The 25,138-nt window shown below is 41.3% G+C and overlaps 2 protein-coding genes across 2 annotated transcripts; one reads left to right on the top strand and one right to left on the bottom strand.

Annotated features, from left to right (window-relative positions):
- Window positions 1-30: 30 nt before the first annotated feature.
- Window positions 31-21,131, top strand: mapk9 (mitogen-activated protein kinase 9). The gene is made up of 12 exons (XM_082548267.1): window positions 31-259; window positions 5,080-5,226; window positions 8,311-8,440; window positions 8,742-8,800; window positions 9,128-9,266; window positions 9,643-9,808; window positions 12,656-12,727; window positions 13,730-13,912; window positions 14,186-14,310; window positions 14,391-14,454; window positions 14,604-14,675; window positions 18,500-21,131. The coding sequence occupies exons 2-12, from the start codon at window positions 5,111-5,113 to the stop codon at window positions 18,634-18,636; spliced, it is 1,263 nt and encodes a 420-aa protein (XP_082404393.1). The 5' UTR covers window positions 31-259; window positions 5,080-5,110; the 3' UTR covers window positions 18,637-21,131.
- LOC309715282 (uncharacterized protein) lies at window positions 21,011-24,852 on the bottom strand. The gene is made up of 2 exons (XM_082548279.1): window positions 23,851-24,852; window positions 21,011-21,544 (listed from the first exon to the last, which is right to left on the bottom strand). Exons 1-2 carry the CDS (start codon window positions 24,807-24,809, stop codon window positions 21,307-21,309), a joined length of 1,197 nt encoding a protein of 398 aa, XP_082404405.1. The 5' UTR covers window positions 24,810-24,852; the 3' UTR covers window positions 21,011-21,306.
- Window positions 24,853-25,138: the final 286 nt, after the last annotated feature.

Raw genomic sequence — 25,138 nt, 5'->3', positions numbered from 1 at the left:
GCGCCCACGTAAACTCTGCGTGATGACGTCATGCTTGTGCTGGGTCTCTGCTTGTTGTGGCGTTCCCTTCCTCCGCACCCGTCCGTCCGTGCTGCCGCTGGAGTTAGCTAGGAACTAAAGGAAGGTCTGTCAGTCGTGACAGCCGGGCCGACCGTCCTTTTCAACTTTTCCAAGCCCAGGTTGTGCCTGAGGAGCTCGGGGAGTGTTTTATCTATATTTTCGATGCATGGGAGTGCCCTGGGAGAGGCGAAGGGAGAAGGTAGGTCTCGCCGCAGCAGCTGCATCCTGCTGCCCGTTCTCTAGTCCGCCGGAGCTTACAGTTCAGCCTGACTACCGCATTGCTGCCCACAGAATTGAAAAACAATGGTAGTGTAGGCCCTGCTAACTTCGTACCTTTACTGAGGTTTTGGAAAGTCAGATGTCGTTAATGCTGGTGTAACTTTAGCTGTGTAAACCGATGGTTTCTGACTGTGTTAAAGCACCGAGTGCCAACAGTGCTGCGGCCACGGTGTGTCATACCCGGGTGACTTCATACCTCACTCTGTGTGTGTGTGTGTGTGTGTGTGTGTGTGTGTGTGTGTCTGTTGTAGAGCAGGCGTGTGGCGCTATGAAATGCTAAAAATTCACGTCGTCTAGCTGTCAGTGCGCATACCTTACCCACAGAGCCTCGAAAACACACATGTAGTCCAAATTAATGACATTTGTGTAGGCCTGCTCACAAACCTTAACCACAGTCACCACAAGCGCAGGTGCAGATGCAATGAAAACTAGGGGGATTTTTTTTTTTCACAGCCCAAGCTAGGTTTTTCTGGCATGTCATTGGCAAGGCGAGCCCGTCAGTGATTCAGCCACTTTGTGCGCACTGAACTTTTTAGTGGGATCACATGGATGTTCAGAGTGTGTCCAAGTTTGCTGTGTTTTAATTTGCATCCTTCTTCTTCCCCGGGAGACTGCTCTCAAAGACTAATTTGGTGTGTCTAGTTCAGCAGCAGTAGACTCCCGTGTAGTTTTACCCATCCCTGCTGTGTTTTGTAACTCTGCTACATCGAGATGAGATGCTGAGGCTTCAGGCCATGCTAATATGATCTCATAGCCAGCTCACTGACTCCCCATCTTAACTCCCAAGTCTAGGCCACGTCAGACCCCCAAGCCTGGACTAGACTGAACTGAACAGTCACTGCCACGAGCTTTGGTTGAGGTCCATGATGCTTGTGTGAAGGTCACTTCTCTCATCAACTCTTTGATCATCATACCATTGCATAAATATGGATTAGTGTAATAAGTATCATCAGGTAAGAGAAAGAGTACGTAACCCCCATCTTTTCATTCATATTCCAGATAACTGTATTCTTTACAGTTTATTTGAGTACATTTTCTCAGGCATAAAACTGTAACACTGTTTGCACTAAGAAAACATCCAGCTAAGCTGGATATTCTATACTATTCTGATTCTGATAAACTATTGCTGCATAGAAAACAGTTAAAAAAATTAAATTAATAAGGCTTCCAGGCCTGAAAAGTGAAACCAACTGAGAAGTATCTTAAGCCTTTTCTTTTTTTTTTTTCAAATGGCTACGTGGGCTGGTGTTTTCCGCTGTTGACGTCACATTTTCAATCTCTATAGTACACAGGAGGGTTTGTATAATAGGTAATATTCCCCAACTGGTTGATTATATTCTGCCTTGATTTATGGGAGTAAATATATATAACTGTGTAAGTGAGAATGTGTGAACAATGGCCACAAGGGCCCCGATACCAGTGTTTTCCGGTTCTGCAGAAGTTTACGGGAAAACAGACCTCAGGCTTGACCTCTGTAAACACTTTCCTGATGACATAATGAGCTCAGTCGCTCATATCTTCGATACAACATAAACTCCATTTAGTAAATTTTGGGTATTCTAATTTTCAGAAAGGAGGATCACACACGGTGTGCTTATTGAGCCTGCGGTGTCACTGTCAGACTCACCCCTCGCTTGTCACATCGCTTTTCAAAACACCAACCAGATATGACACGGCGAAAACACTCGGCTCGAGGCTTTTACTCTTACTACGAGTAACCCTTGAAGCTCTTTTCTGAACTGAGCGGATTCTGTCATATTTCAGGCCTGCTTATAGAACAAAATGACTGGGTTTGCATCATTAGTGAGGTCATCAGGGTTATTGATATATACTGAGGTATCGAAACTCACCATTAAGGGTACGGGTGAGGTCATTAAATCTCGTCTTTATGTGGAAAAGAGTTAAAACAGGACTTCACAAACCAGTGGATGATGTCATAGTAGCTACGTCTACCTTTAATTCAGTCTGAGGGGAAAAAATGGAGACACTGTTGATGACAGTGTTCCCTGTAAGCTTTGAGATTAATAGGCAGTTTTGTGGTTAACATGGTTTAATCATCCTTTTTAAAATAATCATCAACCTAAAGCAGTGTTTTGTTTGTTTTCTCTGTAGCGATTGATAAAGTGTTTTAGCAGTTTATCTGCATTCACAGGATCAGCTGCATCAGTGTCGCCCTTAACCTTGGCTAGTAATGATTAATGGTATCATTCATAAGCAGTTTGTTCTGGGATGTCTCTTCCTTTTAGTGTACCCACAGTTGCTGAGGAATCTCTGGGGAACTTTTTTCCACACGATCGATTTCCCTTTTGATTTTAAATAAATTCCTCAGAGCCTGCTGCCCAGAACTGTGGCAGGTGTCTGCCTATGTTTCTGTTTGGCTTTCTGAGCGGTATGTAGCTTTAATCAAACAGTTGTTCCCTGTCAGTGTTTGTGCTGAATCGACTTTAGAATGACCCAGTAGTTGTGACTAACCTGGCACCAGGTGACTGATGAAGCTACAGTGGTTTTGGTTATGAGTAATGGTCTCCTCAGAGCATGCTTTAACTTGATGTGTGTGTTGCAAAAGCTGCACACCAGCTCTTATATGAAAAAATATAAATATCTCAAAATGCTGTTGTCAGTGAGGCTAAAATAGTCTTTTCTGTATTTTTTAGCAGAAGGTGTTTGTGTCCTGTGGCCTAAGATCTGTGCTGTTGAGACGTGCAGTACAGCTTTGGTATTAGCATGCTGTTTTGCCTGTACCTACGTTTTACATGTATGTAAACAGAAAAGCTCAGCTTGCGTGTCAGTCACAGCAGTCATGAAAATATATATCTGTCAGGACCATCATTGGAGATATCTGTGAGGAGGCCGTAGGAACGAGGCAATTGAGGGGGATGTTAGTAGCACAATAGGAAAAGGACAAAGCCAAAGAAGTTGTGAAAAACAAAAAGAATGAAGGAAGTAAAGGTCTTTGGAGTTTTTCCTTTGGGTGTAGTCAGAGAGCCAGCTGGATTTATGTTTGAAAGAGAGGAGACAGGCAGAGGAAGAAAGTAACTGAGAAGGATTCATTTTTCATCTGACTAATGGCAAGGTTGCAGATCGGTACCTCCTACACGTGAAGGCTTTTTCCCAGTGTTTGTTCATGGGCAAAAACCCCGGCCTACAAGCAGGCAAATAAGTCATAACAAACCACAGTAGGAAATAAACAATCATATACAATGGCAAGCAGAGACGTGGACCAGTGCCATCAGTAAATGTCGCCTTATTTGTCGATAACAATGTTTGGCTGATATAGCTCTATACCAGTGCATATCAACCAGTAATATTATTTACACATAACTTTCTTTCTTCATCTCAAAATGGAAGTTAAAACTGCGAAGCGAACAATGAAAATCCACACACACACATGCACTGGAGATTATTTAGGACATGTTTGAAAACAATTACCAGTGGCTGTTATGCTTTACATGGCATGGAAAAGGCCCAGCTGAGGCATGTATAGGTTTTGAAGGAACTTAGTTTGATCTCCAGGCAGTGATCTTTTACTGATGGCCTAGCTTAATTCAACAATGTGGCACTTACTGAGTGTGATGCAGCACAGTGGTATGTGACCCCTTCTTCCAGCTAATTTTGAAATGTATTCCTTGTATAAAACTCAGAATACGCATCACCTTCAGGTAAATGTATAATTGAAATAATTTGCACGCTAATTCTTGATTATTGGAGAATGAACTACAATTATTAGATTTTCTTTTGATTAATTTTTAAATAAATGTTTCCGTCTCCAGTTGAACATTTAAACTAAAGACACACACTTTGATATCTGACAGCAGTTCTCTTTCTAATTCCTTATGTAGCTCTTTGCTTATTGCAGTGACTTTAGCTTTACAGGTTTTTTTTTTTCTGGTCCATTTGATCATAAACATCCTTTATTTTTCTCGTCAGTACTTTGTGTCTGTGACCACGAAATCCAGTGAGTGCTTGTCTCGCTGTTCCCCGCTAAAGGCGGAAAAAAATTGGTCTGCTTTAAACTGATGACTGTCTTCTGAAGGAATGACAAACAGCCGTGACTGCTTGGTGTTGCGTAGCTACACGATTATGTGTTCTCGCCCACAGATGTATGCACATGCGCACATAAACTATTGCCAAGAAACACTTTCATATTTTGTTATAAACACTCAAACACATCGTGTAATTTATTAACATGTATGTGCTCATCCAGTGCTGATAGCTGAACGCACACTTGTAGTGAAGCTGGATGCAGTTCAAGAAATAATGAAGAGACTCAAGCTAAATGCTGCCTGTGTGAGTGTGCGTGGTATGTTCGTGTTTACTGAGGGAACTGTAAGCTGTTAGCTTTCTCTCTCCTCTGTTTTAACAAGCACACCAAACATTAAAGGCTCAGCCTTTAGCTCCAGCCTTATGCTTCTGTTATCATAAAAAATATTGGAGAAACGTAAGGTTATCAATTAATCAATGAAAGCATTTAAAGTTCCATGCAAATCAAGTCAAAGTTAATCTTGGATTAGATATTTTTTGGGCCCTAACACACAAGTTCATCTTTAGTTTTAGAAGGTTTTCAAAGTTTTTACCTCAATAAAATGCTACATTCAACTGAGCCTGTCTCTCATGTGTTAAGCTGTGCTGTGTGCTCCTCTCCAGCCCTTTTCACACACTTTGAAACGGAGAGCAGAGGAGAGCGTACATGAGATTAGAACGTGGTGATATTCATCTGTTTTGTTTTCCTTTGTCCTGCAGACAGCGCTGGTGGTCCTGACTGTTCAGCAGGATGAGTGAGGCGGAGGGGCAGTTCTACAGTGTTCAGGTGGTGGACTCCACCTTCACTGTACTCAGACGCTACCAGCAGCTGCGGCCCATTGGCTCTGGCGCCCAAGGCATTGTTTGGTAAGACAAAGAAGTTTTTTTCAGTCTTTGATTGATTAAATGGGCACAGGTTAAAACTTTAGACTGCTTTGGGAAATCTGCATTCTAACTTGCATAGTAAACAAAAACTCCTTTTTTCCCTACACCATAAACTTCCATACCATTCAAGTTAACACATAGTTACATTTCTCAGGAGGTGTAGGTTACTTAGAATATTGTGGCGTAGGATTAAAATGGGGTTACGGTGTAGATCTGACGCTGTATAATTCACATGTTAGTGATTGTTGCTGAATCGGTTGAGCCCCTTTGGGGTCAGGTGTTAGATAAGCTGGCTCATTATCAAGTGTCACAGCTTGCAGCGACTCTTAAATAGAGACACAGTTAATGTGATCAGTAGTGTCAGCTGTGTTTTTGCTTCCATCATGAGTGTAAATGTTGCTGGAAAAAGTACTGTTATGTCAATATCATTGTTCCAAGCTGAAAATCTCACATTTGTTGAAGCTATTGATTAGAAATATTGGCACCCTTGACTTAATTCATTATTGGCTACATGATTATATCAAACGGAGCTTGAATTTAATTTTAGATACATTTCCCTGAATGTCAGACTTGCAGAGTACTGTGCAAAAGTCCTGAGCCATTATTTCTTTGTTTTGTTTCCAAGGAGCCAGATTTTCTGGCTCTGTTCTTGAGCAATCTTTCTCCAGGCTTTCTGATGGTCTTCAAAGGTTTTCTTTGGAGATTGGCTGCTTTTTGAGGCCAGTCCATGTACCTGACCATTTTCAGAAGATTTGTATTTTTGTTTTGTGTTTTTGTTTGTTAAACCACTTACACCAGGGGTCGGCAACCTGCGGTTCCGCGTGGTTTGGGAAAATAAACTGGAAGTATTTAGCTGAAGTGTATTTTATTTATGTTAGTTCTTTTTTAACTTGTAGTTCTAAATTGGAAGATTATTGTGATATTGAAATATAAAAATAAAATTATATTCTATTATTTTTTCATTGCTCAAAATAAGCGTCACACTCGCGGAAGCCGGTGTACCCGCCAAAACGCCGTGCATTTATCGAGACTTTCAACCCCAGGTAGGCCAATTATGGATCTTCAGATCCACATTATGTCAGCAGCTGTTCTCTATTGTGAACTACGGCTGCTTGATTATGGCAAAAATGATAATCACGATTATTTTCACTGAAATTGAGATCTCGATTATTTGATAATATTTATTTAACAATAACAATGTGTTGAATAATGGCTTTAAAGATTGTCAAAAAATAATATAAAATAGTGTGCAAATACTGATAACAGTGCAAATGTTTGCAATATAAAAACTAAATGAAAAATGTAAACATTAATTTTTAGTGAACTTAAAAATACTGCATAATATTTATGCATACAAATAACCAAACATCAAGGCAAGCTGTGCAGCCACACAATGCACAATTGCATCAAACTGACATTGAGGTATGTCAACTAAAGTTGCTGCTCCTTCATTGTTTGATCGTATGTCACTTTGTGAGCGGTCTTCAAATGATTGAATACATTTGTAGTGTTGCTCTGTGGTGCAGCTACGACACCGTAGCAAAGTTTACACACTATGTCTACTTGATCCACGTCTAACTCCACGAGCCCATAATGTTTCCACACCACTGAAATCGTTTTACCTCTCTTTTCGACCAATGGCATTCTTTCTTCAGCAGCCATTATCCTTTCCTCTCCAAATAACTAGAAGTTATTTGGAGGTTAGCAGAGGTTCAGGAGCAGAAGTCCCATTGTAAACATACCACGGCAGAACCGACGATGTTTGCATGAACATGCTTTTCAGCACCTCTTTATAGGCCACTTTTCACACACGGTTGCTGTACACATACAGCCAGTTGTAGCTTTTCAGCTCACAGCCCGACACATACCAACACAACAGCACAGATAGCGCAGATGTCAAGGCGGCGAGGCGTGATTGCGGGTGGCGCTCAGGTGCGTCCGCCTCCCCTGCAGCGGCGCTGCAGAGCATGCCCTGCCACACACATTAACCAGGTAAAATACATATTTTACATATACATATCTTATGGGATGATTCAGTGTTGATCCCTTAAGTTAGGTGTACAAAACAGACATATTAGCAAAGAACCAATGTAATATAATGTGTGTCTTTAGGCACTTTGTTAGACAGAAACACAATTTATTCAGATTTCCTTAGTTGAGTCAATGGAAAATGACATCCAAAGAACAGCTTTGAATCTACTTAAAGAAGCCTGGAGAACTATTCCTGAAGACTACGTGACTCAGGCTCAGGCTGTGTAGACGTTTAAAGATGTTCATCTCAATTTTTAACTTTCAAACTTGTTGGAATTATATATAGTCTCCCTTTCACTCATATACTGTATTTAAATGTGTTTTTGTACATGTTTCAGTAAATCACTGCCCCCATTCAGTTCGGGTTCAGGTTGCTTTATGGGTACAAACCCATGGGTAGATTTGGTCTGCAGTCGTGAGTCATCTATCCTCACACGCACCCCACACCTGTTTTATGTTGTATTCTATTAATTTGCATTGTTGTGTTATACTTTTATTTTCGTAGGTTTTATTATGAAGCACTTTGTGATTTCTGTCTGTGAAAAGTGCTATATAAATACATTTTACTGAGAGTTAAACTGCTGTGGTTTAGGTCGGCGGTCCCCAACCTTTTTTGCGCCACGGACCGGTTTATGCCCGACAATATTTTCATGGACCAGCCTTTAAGGTGTCGCGGATAAGTATAACAAAATAAAACTAGTACCGGAAAAAAGAAAATTTATTCATAACACACGTAAAAAGACCCAGGAAAACAGAGTAAACGATAAAAACGATAACAAAATAACGCTGAAAACCGATAAAAACCCTGAAAACTATACATTTCACACCTGATTATTTTCCTCTGTGCAGCCCCGATCATGTTTAAAGTAGGGTCGTAAAAAATTATATTTTTATTTTTACTATTTTTAAAATGTGAATGAAACTGAATGTGTAACTAGGAATTTTTGAATAAGCTGTTTTCTCTGGGATGCACTTAGTTTCTTCTTTGCTAACATTTGTCTCTGTCTTTTTTTTCTTTAATGAAATCTGTTGCAGCTCTGCTCTAGATACGGTCCTCAGTATACCAGTGGCAGTGAAAAAGCTGTGTCGGCCCTTTCAGAACCAGACCCACGCTAAGCGCGCCTACAGGGAGCTGGTGCTGCTCAAATGTGTCAACCACAAAAATGTAAATCTTCTTTTTCGACCTGCAATAAAATGTGTTGAACATTTGATGAAGGTTAAACCGAGGTGTGGCAGAAAAATGTTAAAGTTGATAATTTCCATCTTCTCATGTGTTGGACAATATTTCTAATATTAAGAGGTAGCCAGAACATATGTAATATAAATTTAAGTTCAAGTCATCTCCTTGGACTAAATATAACATTTCTGGTTTGGGGTAACAGAAGCCCTGCTGTGCCTTTAGTTGGGCCTCACCAGTAGGTAGGAGAGCGACAGAGTAGAGTAACGGCTTGTCTCTCTGCTTGCAGATCATCCGTCTGATCAATGTATTCACGCCTCAGAAGTCCCTGGAGGAATTTCAGGATCTGTGAGTGGCACTCAAGTGTTTTTTGGCTGCTTTGGTTTTCTCTCACATGCAAAGATTTAAGCTGAAGTATTTTGTGTCTTTTTTTCATTTAACAAACATCCTCTTATTTACTTTCCAACGTTCTCTAATCCTCTGCGTTGCTTTCATTCGCTCTCTGGTTTCTATTTTTCACGCTTTGCTTTTGTCACATTTCCTTTATCTGCTTTCTTATTTTGTCTTCTTTCTGATTGTTTTTTAAATTCCTGTTATTTTGTTTCTTTTCTTTGCACTTGTAGCTCTCGCACAGTAGCACACAAACACAGTTTGCACTTGTTCCCCTCCTCTCAGGTATCTGGTGATGGAGCTAATGGATGCCAGCCTATGCCAGGTGATCCATATGGACCTAGACCACGAGAGGATGTCCTACCTGCTATACCAGATCCTTTGTGGAATCAGGCACCTGCACTCTGCTGGCATAATCCACAGGGTAAGTGCAAGCAGTAAATGTGTTGCTGGCTAAAAGAGTCACTCTGAAAACACAGTAACTTAATACTTAAATAGCGCTTAAAAGTGTAACGTTTCCCATGTTGTGTCTGTAACCTGACAGCTCTTTAATATTTATTAATACATGAAAAAATTTGCATTTATTTAAACTTTTGCTTGTTTTGTGTATTTTAGCATTAGCCAATGAGTATATCTTTGATTCTGAAATAACATTATTCATTTTGTATTTAGATAATTCTTCCAAAGTTTACTTTATAAAGTGGTTAAAATGGTTGTATTACGTTTCCATCTGCTTGTCAACTTTAAGATTATTGTGCCTGTTTTCCTAAAGATTTATCGAATTTTTTTTCCCCCTTCAGGATCTGAAGCCCAGTAACATTGTGGTTAAGTCAGATTGCACACTAAAGATCTTGGACTTTGGCTTAGCTAGGACAGCCTGCACTAATTTCATGATGACCCCGTACGTGGTGACCAGATATTACCGTGCCCCGGAGGTCATTCTCGGTATGAAGTACAAGGAAAATGGTGAGTACAAACCAGCCTTAAAAAAATCATGTAAACACTACTTGGTCAACATGTAACACTGCTCTCTTTCAGAATAATTATTTTCTAATAATCTGTTTAACATGACTTTATGTAGCGTGTCCGAAAATCATTTAACCCATCAGGACTATCAATACAAGCTGCTCCCTGGAGTTCTTCATGTTCTCGAAAAGCCAGGTTTTTTTAAACTTTATGATTAATTTAATGCTCCCAAAAAAAACCCCAAACAACAACACTCACTGAACACTTTATTAGATGCACCCTGCTGGTACTTGGTTGGTCTCCCTTCTACCTTCAGAACTGGGAAATTCCCAGCAGATCAGCAGCCCCAAAACCACGCCACCTTCAGAGTCGCTTAAATTGCATTTCTTCTAGGGCTGGTTATCGTCACTGATTTCTAGGATCGATTCGAATCCGATTCACAAGGTCCCGAATCGATTCGATCCACAATCCGATTCGATTCATTTGATTTGAATTGGGGAAATTTTGCCTCAGACAGTCAGAAATATTATAATTCTGATCACTTATCAGTACATATCTATATTTTTATATCTATAAAAAGAAAGCTGACACTTGTGAGACTTTATCAAAGGTGTGAGCATCACAGCAGATTCCTTTGTGTCAAAGTAACTGAGGATAAAACACAGAAAAACATGAAGGCGGTTTTCCTGGTCTGGGTTTTTGTAGCAGATGACCTTAAAAATATTGTGCAGTAGATCAAAAACGAAGCAGAGCAAAGTTACTGAGGTTTGATTAGAGACACAGCTAAGCATTTTGAAATTTTGCATAATTTTAAAAAGTTTAAATTTGTTCAGTATTGAACAGCCGAAATGAGGCTTTCTTGTCGTAAGTAAAAAAACAAAAAACAAACAGCGACTGACACTGTAGACTGGTGGGTAATAACTAGGGGTGGGTTTTGATTATTGATTTAGAGAGGGAGAGAGAGAGCTCTACATGAAGTGTGATTTTTATCGTGGTGGAAGCAAAACAGCAAAAGTAAGAGGAAATTTGTGACGATGTTTATGTGAAGCGTAGTTTGGATCATCTTTAGTGGCTGGTTCAGTCAATATTGTTTGGAGAGAGATAAAAGATGCAGCTTCAGAATCGAGCGCAAAAAGGACGTAAACCTAAAGTGCCCGCCGACGCTTCAAAATCAGTCTGCTTTCAGCCCCGACGGCGTGAGAAAGGCAACATCTCACTGATTCGGATGCGCCGGGTCTGCGTTTTGTTTTTACATCTTTGTGCAGAATCCGTGTACCTGCTCTCATTTACTGTTTTAGCTGTTTGGTGGTTGTAGAAATTTTGTGAGGTTTAACCTGAGATTCTGGCGTTTCAGGCAAAATAAATTTATATTTAAAAATCGATTCAGGATTTTAATGAATCAATATCACGTTATCCAAGCCAGAATCGATTTTAATCGATAATCAAAACCCAGCCCTACTTTCTTCCCTATTCTGAATCTCACTATGATCTACAGCAGGTCATCTTGAGGCATGTCTGCATGACTAAATTGGGTTTCTGTCATGTGACTGGCTGATTGGGTATCTGCATTAGTGAGCAGTGAACAGGTGTGCCTAATAAAGTGAAAGGTGAGTGTATATTAGCAATGGTTCTCATGTACAAAGTGGAAACATTTAATGGTGATTTTGACTCGTCATAGTAAGTTTGACTCTTGATATATTAACATGATGTTAACAAATATGTTTACTATACCACCACTCTGCTGCAGTGGACCTGTGGTCAGTTGGCTGCATAATGGCTGAAATGATTTCTCACAAAGTCCTCTTTCCTGGAAAGGACTGTATCCTTTCTTGTTCATCTCACACAACAGTTGGTTGCTCTGTCTGGAGCCAGGAGACACTGAGATATTTTTGTTTATTAAAGGCAAGAATTGTTTATTTAGTTGTATAAAACACATCTGGAGGGGGGAATCAAAGCAATAGTTAAGTTAATATTCTGAGAAATGTATACTCTGTGTAGAGCCGTGTAGTTGTCAGTATAGCCATTGCAGTCAGAGATAGAAACCTGACCCATGATATTATTTATCTGCTAAACAGACAGGTTATCTCAATCTTTTCTGACCTGGGTTAATTACAGGGTGGAGCATGAAATATGACTCATCATATTGGGGTAGGTTTGCAAAATGGAAGTAGTCCTTGAACTGCTCTTCAAAGAATGTAGCTAAGCTGTGAGACCAATCATTTATAGGAGTGAAACCTGCCAAGTGTTTACATTTATGTAATGGCTGAGTGGACTTGGAGTAGATTCTCTGGAGATATTTTCAGAGAGAGAACTTTTAATTTTTAGTGAAGCTGAATTTCAGGGAAAAAGAGGAGCTGATGGGTATTTGCCCCTGACGACCACTGACAAGCAAGCAGTCGACTTGGAGAGTGAGAGAGAGAAACGAAATACAGCCTGTCCTGCTAAGTGCGTGCAATTACACACATGAAAAATGAGGGAGAGCGCAACAGCTGTGCAAACTGATAAGCCAGGCTGTGGAGAAAGGCGTGGAAAGCTGAGACTGACTCCGAGAGAAAGAAAAGCCTGAAGATGGCTATGATGAAAGCCTCAGGCCGCGACTCTGCTGGCAGATGCACCAAAACCGATGAGAGCTCGTGTTTCGCATTTTAAATGTTTCTCATTCAAATTTGAATCCATAGAGCATGATTTCCATCATTCTGTGTGTCACTTTATGTTACTATACTTTCAGTGTGGATTGTATTATCTAGTTGATGTTATCTGGTCACTTTTAAGTTAATATCTCTTCTGTGTGGTTATGTGTGTGTGTTTGTGTGCATCTGTGCGTGCTTGTGCGTTTTCTGTTCCCAGTGGACATCTGGTCAGTGGGGTGTATCATGGGAGAGATGGTAAAGGGCAGCGTCATCTTCCAGGGCACTGATCGTATCCTTCGCAGCTCTCATCGTCTCTGTGCCAGTTGTTGTCCCTCCTCCTCCATCGTCATTCACACTCTATCAAATATTTCTAGTCTTGTGGGTCTCCCGGCACACTCGCATCTTCTCAGCTGTTGAATTTACGATTTACAAAACACTCGGGCTGAGTTTAAACTTAAAGTTTTGTGTTTTCTCTGCAGAGTCTAACTCATTATACACTGATAGGAAATATTTATTTTACAGATCATAACCCACTGATAATTTAGAGAAGTTTTTACTCCTAATACATCCATTATAGGTCAGGCTCTAATTCCCGTTTCTCTTCAATAAATATTAATCTCTCTTGTTACATATGTAAGCTGCCTCTTAGCTCCCAGCTTCCCCTTTGCATTCACACCCGAGTAGCTGAGAATGGATGCTGGGCACAAGTGTGAGTCGATGATAGATTGCTTCCCATCCTTTGAAGTAATTGCCTTGCGCAGAAGTAAGTCAACAGACTGTGCACATCTGTATTTTTAGCCATGCTAAAATGGTTTTTCAGGTTGTAATACTGCTCTGTTCACTTAACAGAGTGGCTAAATTAACCTAAACTGAAATTGGCCAATATCCACCTGATGGATTGGGACAGATACCCATTGTTCCCAGATTAGGGACTTTTTATATGTTGCCATGATGTGGTTACATCTGTAGCTTATCAATATAAATCATTGCTTTTGTAGTTATTTGACAGTAAAATGACTCAGCATCTATTTGATGCATTTACATTTCTTTAGAGCACAAATTCTTGTTAATCTGAGTGTGAATGGTAATAATTGGTAATCCTGTAAGGTCAAAATTTTCATCTCTCCTATGCTTTGGTGAATTAAGGCTTACCTTTGCTAGCTTTCATACAAAATTATTTAGTGTACATGTCGGATCTATTCTGTACCTTTTCATCTGTTCTTTTCACTTGCTTACATGTGCACAGGCCCATCAATTTACTGGAGATTTCCATAACAAGTGTGTTTTCTAGACATCGACCAGTGGAATAAGGTGATTGAGATTCTGGGCACACCCAGTCTAGAGTTTATGAACCGACTGATGGAGACTGTGAGGAACTATGTGATGAACAAGCCACAGTATCCTGGTGTCAGCTTTGCCGAGCTTTTCCCAGACTGGGCCTTCCCTTCTGAGTCAGAACATGACAAATTGAAGAGTAAGAATTTTTGATACTCTCTTTATGTAGAGTGTTATTTTTAGTATCCAATGATACTCCTGTACTGCATAGATTTAGTAAAACTCTGCGGTGTAATGTTGTCGTTTAAGAGGTCACATCATTAAATAAAACGGAACAAATCTTGACATTGACAGACATGTTGGCCAAACACCATCAGGGACAATATTCAATTGTCAAACAGAATACTTAAATTTAATGATGTCGTAAGCCTGTTTCCATAGTAATCCTGCCCTTCCTGTGTTGTCATAACAGCAAGTCAAGCACGGGACTTGCTTTCCAAAATGCTAGTCATTGATCCCGAGTGCCGCATATCTGTAGAAGAAGCTCTTAATCACCCCTACATTCACGTGTGGTACGACCCGGCAGAGGCCGACGCGGTGAGCAAGCAGTTCCCCTCAATTTGTGGTAAACTTCATCAGTGCTGCGGCTGTGTGTGACATTTCCTTTTGTTTCACAGCCTCCTCCACAGATTTCTGACAAGCAGTTGGAAGAGAGAGAGCACACTATTGAGCAGTGGAAAGGTGGGATACACTGACCTCTAGAGAAGCAAACCAGCAGCGCACCATACCGGGCAACTGCTGTTCTACTGTTGCTGTTGCTTTTGTGTTGAACGTGCAGGCATGAGTGTGGTCACCACTGAAAGCCATTAACCTGTTCTGTTTCTCCACAGAACTTATTTATGAAGAGGTGATTGACTGGGAGGAGAGGAACAAGAATGGTCTAATGAAAGAAGATTGCTCAGGTACAAAGTTTTCCTCTATCAGCCCAAAATTGTTAGCATAAGCCCAAAGCTGCAGCCTCACTGGACGTGTCACTGTTTGAAAAACGCTTCACACTGACAGCTTCACCAAAACAAACACTCACTTTGATGTTCACAAGGCGCAAAAGGGTCCTAGAACAGTGTGTACATGTATGTGGATGGATGGAGATATATATATATATATATATATATATATATATATATATATATATGAGAGATAGATATAGAGATAGATAATTTTTTTTTTTTTTCGTTCACACACACATATGTCAGTATGCAGCAGTGGAAACAGTAGTTGTCCCTAAATATTGTCTTTCAGTACAATACTCTTAAAACAACTACAGTATCTTAATGCCCTACTGTAGCTAAGGAGTCTGCTGGCATTCTCATGGGCCATAAGACGGGTATCCTTAAATGTGCCATTGTGGACACATGCACTCTGTTAGGTATACCTTGGTGGTACGTTGCTGGACTGCCTTTTTGTCTTCAGAACTGTCCTTAATTGTTCGTTGCATAAATTCAACAAGATGCTGGAAACATTTCTCAGGAATTGTGGTCCATATTGCTTTGATAGCCTCACACGGTTCCTGCAGATTTGTCGGCTGCATGTCCATGATGTGAGTCTCCCATTCCATCACATCTCGAAGAAGCTCTCCTGGATTGCGATCTGGCCCATTTGTGTAGACAGTTTGAATGCAGTGAACTTGCTGTCATGTTCAAGAAAGCAGCTCGAGATTGTTAGCAGAAGAAGCTAGTATAAGAGGGATACACTGGACATGGTCAGCAAGAGTCCTCAGGTAGCCTGTGATGTTTAAATAATGCTTAATTGGTACTAAGGTGCTCGACATGTGCCAAGAATATATGCTCCAGACTATTACATCACCAGTAGTAGCCTGACCTGTTGATGCAAGGCAGGATGCTTTCATGTTGTCGACGACAAATTCTGACTCTACCATCTAAATGTCACATTTTTCAAACCTGTGGTAAGCCCATGTTAATTGTAGCCTCAGTTGCTGCTTGCTGGATATTTCCTATTTTTCAAACCATTCTCTGTAAACCTTGGAGATGGTTGTGTAGGTCAGTAGTTTCTGAAACACTCAGACTACTCTGGCACCAATGACAATGCCACATTCAAAGTTACTTACATCATTTTTCTTTCCCATTCTGATTCTCCGTTTGAACTTCAGCAGGTTGTCTTGAGCATGTCTGCATGCCTAAATGCACTGAGTTGCTGTCATGCGATTGGCTGATTAGGTACTTGCATTATCAGTTTAACAGGTACAGTGGGGCAAAAAAGTATTTAGTCAGCCACCGATTGTGCAAGTTCCCCCACTTAAAATGATGACAGAGGTCAGTAATTTTCACCAGAGGTACACTTCAACTGTGAGAGACAGAATGTGAAAAAAAAAATCCATGAATTCACATGGTAGGATTTGTAAAGAATTTATTCGTAAATCAGGGTGGAAAATAAGTATTTGGTTACCTCAAACAAGGAAAATCTCTGGCTCTCACAGACCTGTAACGTCTTCTGTAAGAAGCTTTTCTGTCCCCCAAATCTGTTTTCCAGACATGTCGTGCCTACTGAGTTCCCACAGATGAGTAGTTTTAAGGCTAAATGTTTTTGAGTTCAAAAGATTTCAAAAACATTAAAATCAGTTACTAGAATTAGGATGGGACTGCATTGTTGATAGATTTTGCATGTAGTCATGATTTCCTGTAGCTGTTCGCGTATTTGTTGACAGTAGTATTTTCTTCCTTTTTTCCTATCCAGTGATGGTATGATTTTCGTTGTGTTTTGCTGTTAGTGTGCCTTTGCTAGTGCTGTAGTCACACGATACAAGACAATGCTCTCCTCCTATCAAAGATCAGTTTTACCAGCCTCACATTGGCAGTTGTATTTATTTATTTTTGGGCAGTTAAAAAAACTGCTGAAACTGAAACATTAAAATCCCACAATGCTTCCTGGGTCCATCTTACATATGCTCAGATCGGCAGTACATTAACTTGTTTCCATGGTGACAGTTCATTGATCTGCCTGATTTCTAGTCATGGATGAACTGTTTTGGCTTCTTTACATACAGTGGGGCAAAAAAGTATTTAGTCAGCCACCGATTGTGCAAGTTCCCCCACTTAAAATGATGACAGAGGTCAGTAATTTGCACCAGAGGTACACTTCAACTGTGAGAGACAGAATGTGAAAAAAAAATCCATGAATCCACATGGTAGGATTTGTAAAGAATTTATTCGTAAATTAGGGTGGAAAATAAGTATTTGGTCACCTCAAACAAGGAAAATCTCTGGCTCTCACAGACCTGTAACGTCTTCTGTAAGAAGCTTTTCTGTCCCCCACTCGTTACCTGTATGAATGGCACCTGTTTGAACTCATCATCTGTATAAACGACACCTGTCCACAGCCTCAAACAGTCAGACTCCAAACTCCGCCATGGCCAAGACCAAAGAGCTTTCGAAGGACACCAGGAAAAGTATTGTAGACCTGCACCAGACTGGGAAGAGTGAATCTACAATAGGCAAGCAGCTTGGTGTGAAAAAATCAACTGTGGGAGCAATCATCAGAAAATGGAAGACATACAAGACCACTGATAATCTCCCTCGATCTGGGGCTCCACGCAAGATCTCATCCCGTGGGGTCAAAATGATCATGAGAACGGTGAGCAAAGATCCCAGAACCACACGGGGGGACCTGGTGAATGACCTGCAGAGAGCTGGGACCAAAGTAACAAAGGTCACCATCAGTAACACACTACAACGGCAGGGAATCAAATCCCGCAGTGCCAGACGTGTTCCGCTGCTGAAGCCAGTGCATGTCCAGGCCCGTCTGAAGTTTGCCAGAGAGCACATGGATGATACAGCAGAGGATTGGGAGAATGTCATGTGGTCAGATGAAACCAAAGTAGAACTTTTTGGTATAAACTCAACTCGTCGTGTTTGGAGGAAGAAGAATACTGAGTTGCATCCCAAGAACACCATACCTACTGTGAAGCATGGGGGTGGAAACATCATGCTATGGGGCTGTTTTTCTGCCAAGGGGACAGGACGACTGATCCGTGTTAAGGACAGAATGAATGGGGCCATGTATCGTGAGATTTTGAGCCAAAACCTCCTTCCATCAGTGAGAACTTTGAAGATGAAACGAGGCTGGGTCTTCCAACATGACAATGATCCAAAACACACCGCCCGGGCAACAAAGGAGTGGCTCCGTAAGAAGCATTTGAAAGTCCTGGAGTGGCCTAGCCAGTCTCCAGACCTCAACCCCATAGAAAATCTGTGGCGGGAGGTGAAAGTCCGTGTTGCTCGGCGACAGCCCCAAAACATCACTGCTCTCGAGAAGATCTGCATGGAGGAATGGGCCAAAATACCAGCTACTGTGTGTGCAAACCTGGTAAAGACCTATAGTAAACGTTTGACCTCTGTTATTGCCAACAAAGGTTATGTTACAAAGTATTGAGTTGTATTTTTGTTATTGACCAAATACTTATTTTCCACCCTGATTTACGAATAAATTCTTTACAAATCCTACCATGTGGATTCATGGATTTTTTTTTTCACATTCTGTCTCTCACAGTTGAAGTGTACCTCTGGTGCAAATTACTGACCTCTGTCATCATTTTAGGTGGGGGAACTTACACAATCGGTGGCTGACTAAATACTTTTTTGCCCCACTGTATACCTAATAGAGCGGCTGTGAGTGGATGTTCCAGTAACAATGTACTAGGAAGTGTAAATGTTGTTGCCATATGCAGCTAAATTTCCTGTTCTGTCTGTTGTTTTTGTGTTTAATGTGTCAGATGTGGTGTCAGGTTCGGCCTCCCAGTCCTCTTCAGCCAACGATATCTCGTCCATGTCCACAGAGCAAACCCTGGCCTCAGACACAGACAGCAGCAGCATCGACACACTGACAGGACCTCTGGACGAGAATCACTGAACACAGACATTTTCCACACATCTCTCTCTGTCTGCCCGCCTGCCATCTCCAGTTTTCGCTCTCCAAACATCAGTAGCCCTTTTCAGACATGGAATATATAACATTGGTGAAGTCAGCAATCTGTTAAAGTGACAGCACAATCTTTCAGACATCGGTCAGTTTTACATCGGTGTTTTCATGGATTCAAACCAACAAACATGACATGCCTGAATACTGTCAGCATTGCCTTTAGTTAAGCGGAAACACATTCTTGAGCGAGTTGTTCTCAAACAGGGGTACTCTGTGCGTGCGTGCGCTGCTGAGAAAAACCTTCCCACACAGGCCCCAAAACAAATCTCTTTCTTCATGAGTGGGAATAATGAAAATGAGGAATGTTTTAATCTTATTGCAAACCAAGTTTATGAGCTAAAATGTTAATATGCACATATTTTATTGTTTAGGGTGTTCTCTTGTGAGCTGAGCAACTCACAAAGACGCGTTCGCGGCACACCTTTTGGTGTTCGTTACCGTTAATGTCCTGCATGCTCTTAGTCTTGTGCCGTGCTGGAAGTGTTACGTAACTGTTACGAGGTCTGACCCAGGAGATTTGCCATCACAGGTTTGAATACATGAAGCAAACATGTTCAGACACCGTCAGGAGAGGGTACATGTCTGAAAGGGGCTTAACAGCCATCATCATCCTTTCTTTTCTTTGTTTTTTAACTCCACATACACTTGTTCTGTCCCTTTATGTCTTTAGTTTTTCTCTTTAGTCTCAATGGACAGGTTTATTTTTCTAATTTGTTACCCGCTCTGTCGTTGGAACTGCTGCCTGCAGGTAAAAGATACCTGTGCTCTCTGTTTTCTCCATTGTTTTACTTGATCACCTGCCTATATGCGGTGTATGCATCCATATTGATTTGCCAGGGAGTCGTTTGTTTTTGTACGCCTGTATTTTAAAAGTTTTATTTTTTTAGCAATTCGAGACCAGAGGTCATCGTCATGAAATCGGGGCAGGCAAGCATCACACTGCGACCTGCTCTAGTGCATGTTACGCCACAAAGAACAAAAGCTTACCATAAACTGATGGCATCAATCATGATCAAACACTGATCAAAAGTTTCATCAAAAGTATTGCAGATCTCTACAGCGGTGCGTTCTGCACAGTGTTTTTGTTTTTAATTGAATAATTAATTGGCTTGAGTGATGTTGGTTTTAAGCTTTTCCCCATGACAGCGAGGGGAAGCTGTGATTGCAGTGTTACTGTTTATTTCCCGATACAATGTACTGTATGTAAAGATGTCACTCATAGTGGCTGTAGACCCTTTCATTACAAATAGATAGGATGTGCTTGTTTGGTTAAGAAATTCAACATGTCTGTGGAGCTACATATATCTATATCTATATATATATTGCAATCACCCTTATTTGACTTACGGTACTGACTATAAGTGTGTACATCAAAAAAAAAAAAATCGTAATCCTGTACATCCGGAAGAGGCAAAACAAGATACTTGTATTTATTTTTGTGTGTTCTTGCAGAGTGTTGCACACAACCACAGTGACGCCCGTGGGAATTAAGCCTCTTGTCAAAACGTTTCATTGACAAACGTGTGGACTGCTCCCTTTTGTCTTTTTTTCTGTCTCTCTCTCTCTCTTTTTTTTTTTTTTTTTTTTTTTTTTTAAAACCATTCCATTAGTGCTGGAAAAGTTACACAATGAATCATGAAATCAGACGACACGTTTTAACCTGCATGAAGGCTTCACACCTGTAAGAAATTGTAGTTCTTGCTATACAAAGAAATGCATTCAAGAGCATTCTTTCACTCACAGTACGTTTCCGTTCTTAGTTCAGAAAGCTTTTAGAGTTAGGGAGCTGTTGTAGTTTTACGAGGGTTTGTTTTTTGTTGTTGTTGTTTTGGTTTTTTTGGCCTTAAATGTGTGTTGTATGTTTTACAAGAACATGCTGTGCAGCACTCGTCCTTTGAATAATCTGACCCAGCTGTTCCCAGAGAGAAAGCAGACATGCTGTGGTTTAAGCGTGGGTGAGACTGTGGAGTCCTGAGTTCAACTGAAGATTGAAAGTCAAAGATAAATGGACTGTGCAGATACTGCGCCCCCCCCTTTGTTCTTCTTTTTTTAAACGTTTTTTTCATAACTGATTGCACATGTGATGGACATGCAGAAAGAAGACACTATGGAGTCACCGAGAACTTATGCACTATGTTGTACACAACCATGACCTTATTCTTTCAGTCATGCCTTAAATGACCTGAGGAGTGGCCATCCAACTCTCCAAATCTTAGCAGATAAGGACTGAGCATCACGTTGCTCAGGTTATCTCATGTGTTTACTATGTTTTTAAAAGAAAAGACTCCATTGTATACACTGTACATCTCGGTTTGTTCCTCCTTTTATTTCCAGAGATGTCCTCTGTGATTGCAATGACCACAATATGACCTTTTGGCCAACATCTTTTGCCCATACTCAGCTAATAAAGTGGACATCAGTGATTATTTTTCTTTCTTTGATGCTGTTTTGTGCAATTCTCAGATTCTTCATGAGGAAATGACTGTACATTGCTTTATTAGTGACATAGTGATAAAAGACCCTCGTTAGAGTGTAATGACCAGCTCATCTTGTGCATTTATTTCCTACTCTTTGCACTCACTGCTCGTATCATAAGCTTTCTCAAAAGCTCTGCACAATGTGTTCTGTTTTCTTTTCCTCGTTGTTGAGCTCTCCAAAGATGTCGAAAAACTGCTCCATCTCCCTCTGCATCGTGGTGTTGTGTGCTTCCGCGGCAGCCCGTGCCCGTTCAGATTCCACGATCTTCGCCTGCACAACCTGGTACCAGTGCCGCTGCTGTGCGAGGTTTGTTTTCAGACGAACTACCTCCATCTGTAGCTCTTCATTTCTCTGCTCCAGACTGATGACGTGAGGAGGAAAAGAGAAGCAATATTAAAGTTAAAAAGGATAAAAATAGGGTGAAGGATACAAATTTATTTTTAATTTATTTAAAAATGACAGGATGGATTACTGGATCGTTCCTTATATCAACAGCATCATTGCAGTCCTGTGTAAAAGTACACACATTTTAATATCCAAGGTAACCTGAGTGAAAATAAAAAAGTTTTTAAATGATTTCCTTTAAGGGGAAAAACACTATCCAAACCTACTTGACCTTGTATGAAAAAGTAACACTGCCAGCTTATTAAATCATGACTTAACTATGATTAACCACACTTTCTGGGAAGCCCAATTCAGTTTCACAGGGCACCTCCAGGCCTCATTGTTACCATATGTGTTAAACTAAGCAGTCACTTAAATAGAATCTGACAAACTGAAGTAGGCTAACTTGTTTCAAACAGTAACACATTTATTTAAAAAAAAAAAAAAAGCCCAGCAAGAAAGAATTACAAAGCTGTTTTTGTGGCTTTGGGACTAGTGAACAACAGAGAGAGCCTTTATCCACAAATGGAGAAAACATGGAACAGTGATGGCTGACCTACCAAAGTTACTCCAAGAGTACCTCGGCGACATCTAAAGAACGGCAGGCATCACCTGCCTCCGTTAAAGTCAGAGTTCATGATTCAGCAATAAGAAAGAAACTGGGTAAAAATGGCCTCCATTGTAGAGTTCCAAGGAGAAACCCACTGCTGATCAGAAAGAAAAAGGCTTGTTTCACATTTGAAAAAACAGAACAAAAAACTTCTTGATGATTTGTGAAAATATTCTGTGGACTGATGAGGCAAAGTTAAACTTTCTGCAAGGTTTGCATCCTGTTACATCTGGCAAAAAAAACGACAGCATTTCATAAAAGGAACGTCATATCGACAGTCATACACGGTGGTGGTAGTGTCATGGTGTGGGGCTGTTTTGCTGCTTCAGCATCTGGATGACTTGCTGTAACTATTGAAAATCCGGAAGGAGAATGTCCGGCCATCCGTTCACACTTGGGTTATGCAGCATGATGATGAGCCAAAATGAATGAAGGTAGTGAAGTGGCCTAGTCAAAGTCCAGTTCTAAATCCAACTCGGATGCTTTGGCATGGCTTCAAACAGGCTGTCCATGCCTGAAAACCCTCCAGTGTGGCTGAATTAAAACAACTCTACAAAGAGGTGTGGATCAGAGTCCTCCACAGTGAAAGGCTCACAATTATTCCAAATGCTTAATTACAGTTCTTGCTCCAAAGGGTGGCACAACCAGTTATTAGGTTTAGGGAACAATTGATCTTTCTTTTTTCTTTTTACACAATTTTGGATAGCTTTTCCCCCCTTAATTAATAAAATGGTTATTTTAAAACTGCATTTTGTGTTTACCCTGGTTATTTTCATCTAATGTTAAAATTTGTATTGCGCTCTGAAACATGCAACTGTGACTAATATGTAAAAAACTAAGAAATCAAGAAGGGGGTAAATCACAGCACTGTCTCGTTGGAAAGTCTGAACGGATAGTTCAAAAGCTTCGTGTGCAGAGTTAAAGCTGTCTTTTGTGACTTTTCATACCATCCTTATTGAGCTAAAAGGATTGTCATCTCCACTACTACCAATGCATTACCTTACTCTGAGTGTTGGTCTATCTATATCAGTAATAAATGAGGTATGTGTTGTGTCTAGGTCAGCAGCATGGCCCCTTAAATTAGCTCTCTTTCCACTGTCATGAGCTGGTCTATATGTCATGCACACGGGCTGTGCTTCTTTTTTTTGCTGGCTAACTAGATGGCAACAAAAAAGCAGGTTTCTTCTTAATTTGCCAGTATTTTGCCACAAACATAGATGCACATCCATTTCCAGACTAAAAAACCCAAATCCCAACTTTGGTTATCCAAAATGCAGTTTCGTGTGTATACAAGCAGCATTTCCATCATAGCACATCATGAGGAGATCTGTGGGAAACTATGACAAAATTGAATCGGCTCTCGCTGATCTGTGAACCAAACAGGATGTAGGGTGAAGCTTGGAGTCAACTGATGGACCACACCAGCACAGCTGAGTGGACACATGTACACACTTTCTTTGCCTGGGAACAGTGTGTTACCCTTCATTGAAAATACACCACAGGCTGGAAAATTCTTAAAGTCATTGAGCTGTAAGTGTATGCTAATATTAAAGCCAAAAGCATCACCACGTTACATTTTAAGATACTTCATATTGTTTCACATGGCATAATTAATCTTTGTTGGGGATTTATAAATAGAAAATGTAGGACAAAGAAAAACAAGCTGACGTTACCTGATTATCCGTGCTTCATATTCCTCTCTCTGCTTCATTATCTGGTGCTGCAGGCTGGTGAGGAGGCTGCGTAAAGCACTGGCAGAGGGGTCTGCCAGGGGTAATGGAGGGGGCACTCTGGGAGACGATGTCTGTTTTGGCTGTTTGACATCAGCCGGAGGCCACAGCGGTGGGTCGTGAGACTTGGTTTGACGCATCTGAGCGGAATTTTGTGTAAGATGTTGAGGAAGCGACGTAGGGAGGTGGTGATGCTGCATCAGGTCCCCTTCTGTTAATCTACAGGATCCTGAGTCCAGCTGTAGCTCCGGTTCATGCTCCTCATCTTGGTCTGGTTTCTGGTCCTGGTTGCTAGAACATCTTTTACTGAGCATCTTTTCAGTCGCACAGTCATCCTCCATCGATCCCTGGATTTGTTTGGATGCTACAGCTTTGTGCATCTGCTCCTGCAAGTGTTCCTGGAGGCTTGTTTCTGTGTCAAAGTCCTGGAGGCTGTTTGATGTTTCAGCATCAGGGAGATTATCATACAGAGACAGAGCGCTCCGGTGCTCCTCACTCTGTGATGGGCTTGGGCTTTGGTTCACATGAACTCCCCAGCTACACCCCTGTTCTCCTCCTCTGTCTCCTCCTCTTGCTGTGTTTATGCCTCTGCTTAGCTCTGCTTCCCAGGCCTGTCTTCCCAGGCCTTCTTTACAGTTGCAGTAGCTGTGAGCTGGCCAAATGCCAAGCCCTCTTCCCCCACCGACCACTGTCTGAACCTCAGCCACAGCTGGGGCCAGACCAGGCAGTGGGCTCTGGGGGCCTGGGAGTCTGGTTACAGCAGGGCACACAACTCCACTCTCCATTTCCTTCTCCCTGGCTCTCTCTCGCTGGCCAAAAGGTGGGCAGTTGTCGTACGGGGGATCCGTGGAGCAGGAGCTGGCTGTGGTGGGGGTATCAGTAGGAAGGCAGTGCAGCTCCATGATCCAAGCAGGCACATGGGGGTGCTGAGAGAGTTAGATAACTGCCCTCCCCTTTTAAGTCTGCTGTAACTTGGGATTAAAGGCTTGGATTGTGGATTTATGAAGCGTGGTATGGCGCCTCCTCTGTGCCAAGTGCTGATGTGTCGCAGGGAGAGGAAGGTGCAGGAGCCCTACTCCCCTTTGGCTGGCTCTCTTTGACCGAGTAGCCAGTGTGGTCTGTGTGCATGTGTGTTCATATGTGTGTGTGTCTTTAAGCAGGACTGACATCAGCTGTTACTTTAGCACAGCTTCTGGGGGAGGGAAGAGGGTGTAATATAGTCCGGACCATT

The sequence above is a fragment of the Aulonocara stuartgranti genome (assembly GCF_965226115.1).
Source record: "Aulonocara stuartgranti genome assembly, chromosome: 2".
Classification (NCBI taxonomy): Eukaryota; Metazoa; Chordata; class Actinopteri; order Cichliformes; family Cichlidae; genus Aulonocara; species Aulonocara stuartgranti.
Note: the sequence above shows the minus strand (reverse complement) of the source record. Positions and strands in the feature narration are given on the sequence as shown.

Excerpts from the sequence above, each read along its gene's own strand:
- mapk9 (XM_082548267.1), top strand. The coding sequence starts at position 5,111 with ATGAGTGAGGCGGAGGGGCAGTTCTACAGTGTTCAGGTGGTGGACTCC. Across the intron at positions 9,809-12,655 it reads TATGAAGTACAAGGAAAATG|TGGACATCTGGTCAGTGGGG; the intron begins GTGAGTACAAAC and ends TTCTGTTCCCAG. Across the intron at positions 14,676-18,499 it reads AATGAAAGAAGATTGCTCAG|ATGTGGTGTCAGGTTCGGCC; the intron begins GTACAAAGTTTT and ends TTAATGTGTCAG.
- LOC309715282 (XM_082548279.1), bottom strand. The coding sequence starts at position 24,809 with ATGGAGCTGCACTGCCTTCCTACTGATACCCCCACCACAGCCAGCTCC. Across the intron at positions 21,545-23,850 it reads TATGAAGCACGGATAATCAG|TCTGGAGCAGAGAAATGAAG; the intron begins GTAACGTCAGCT and ends TCACGTCATCAG.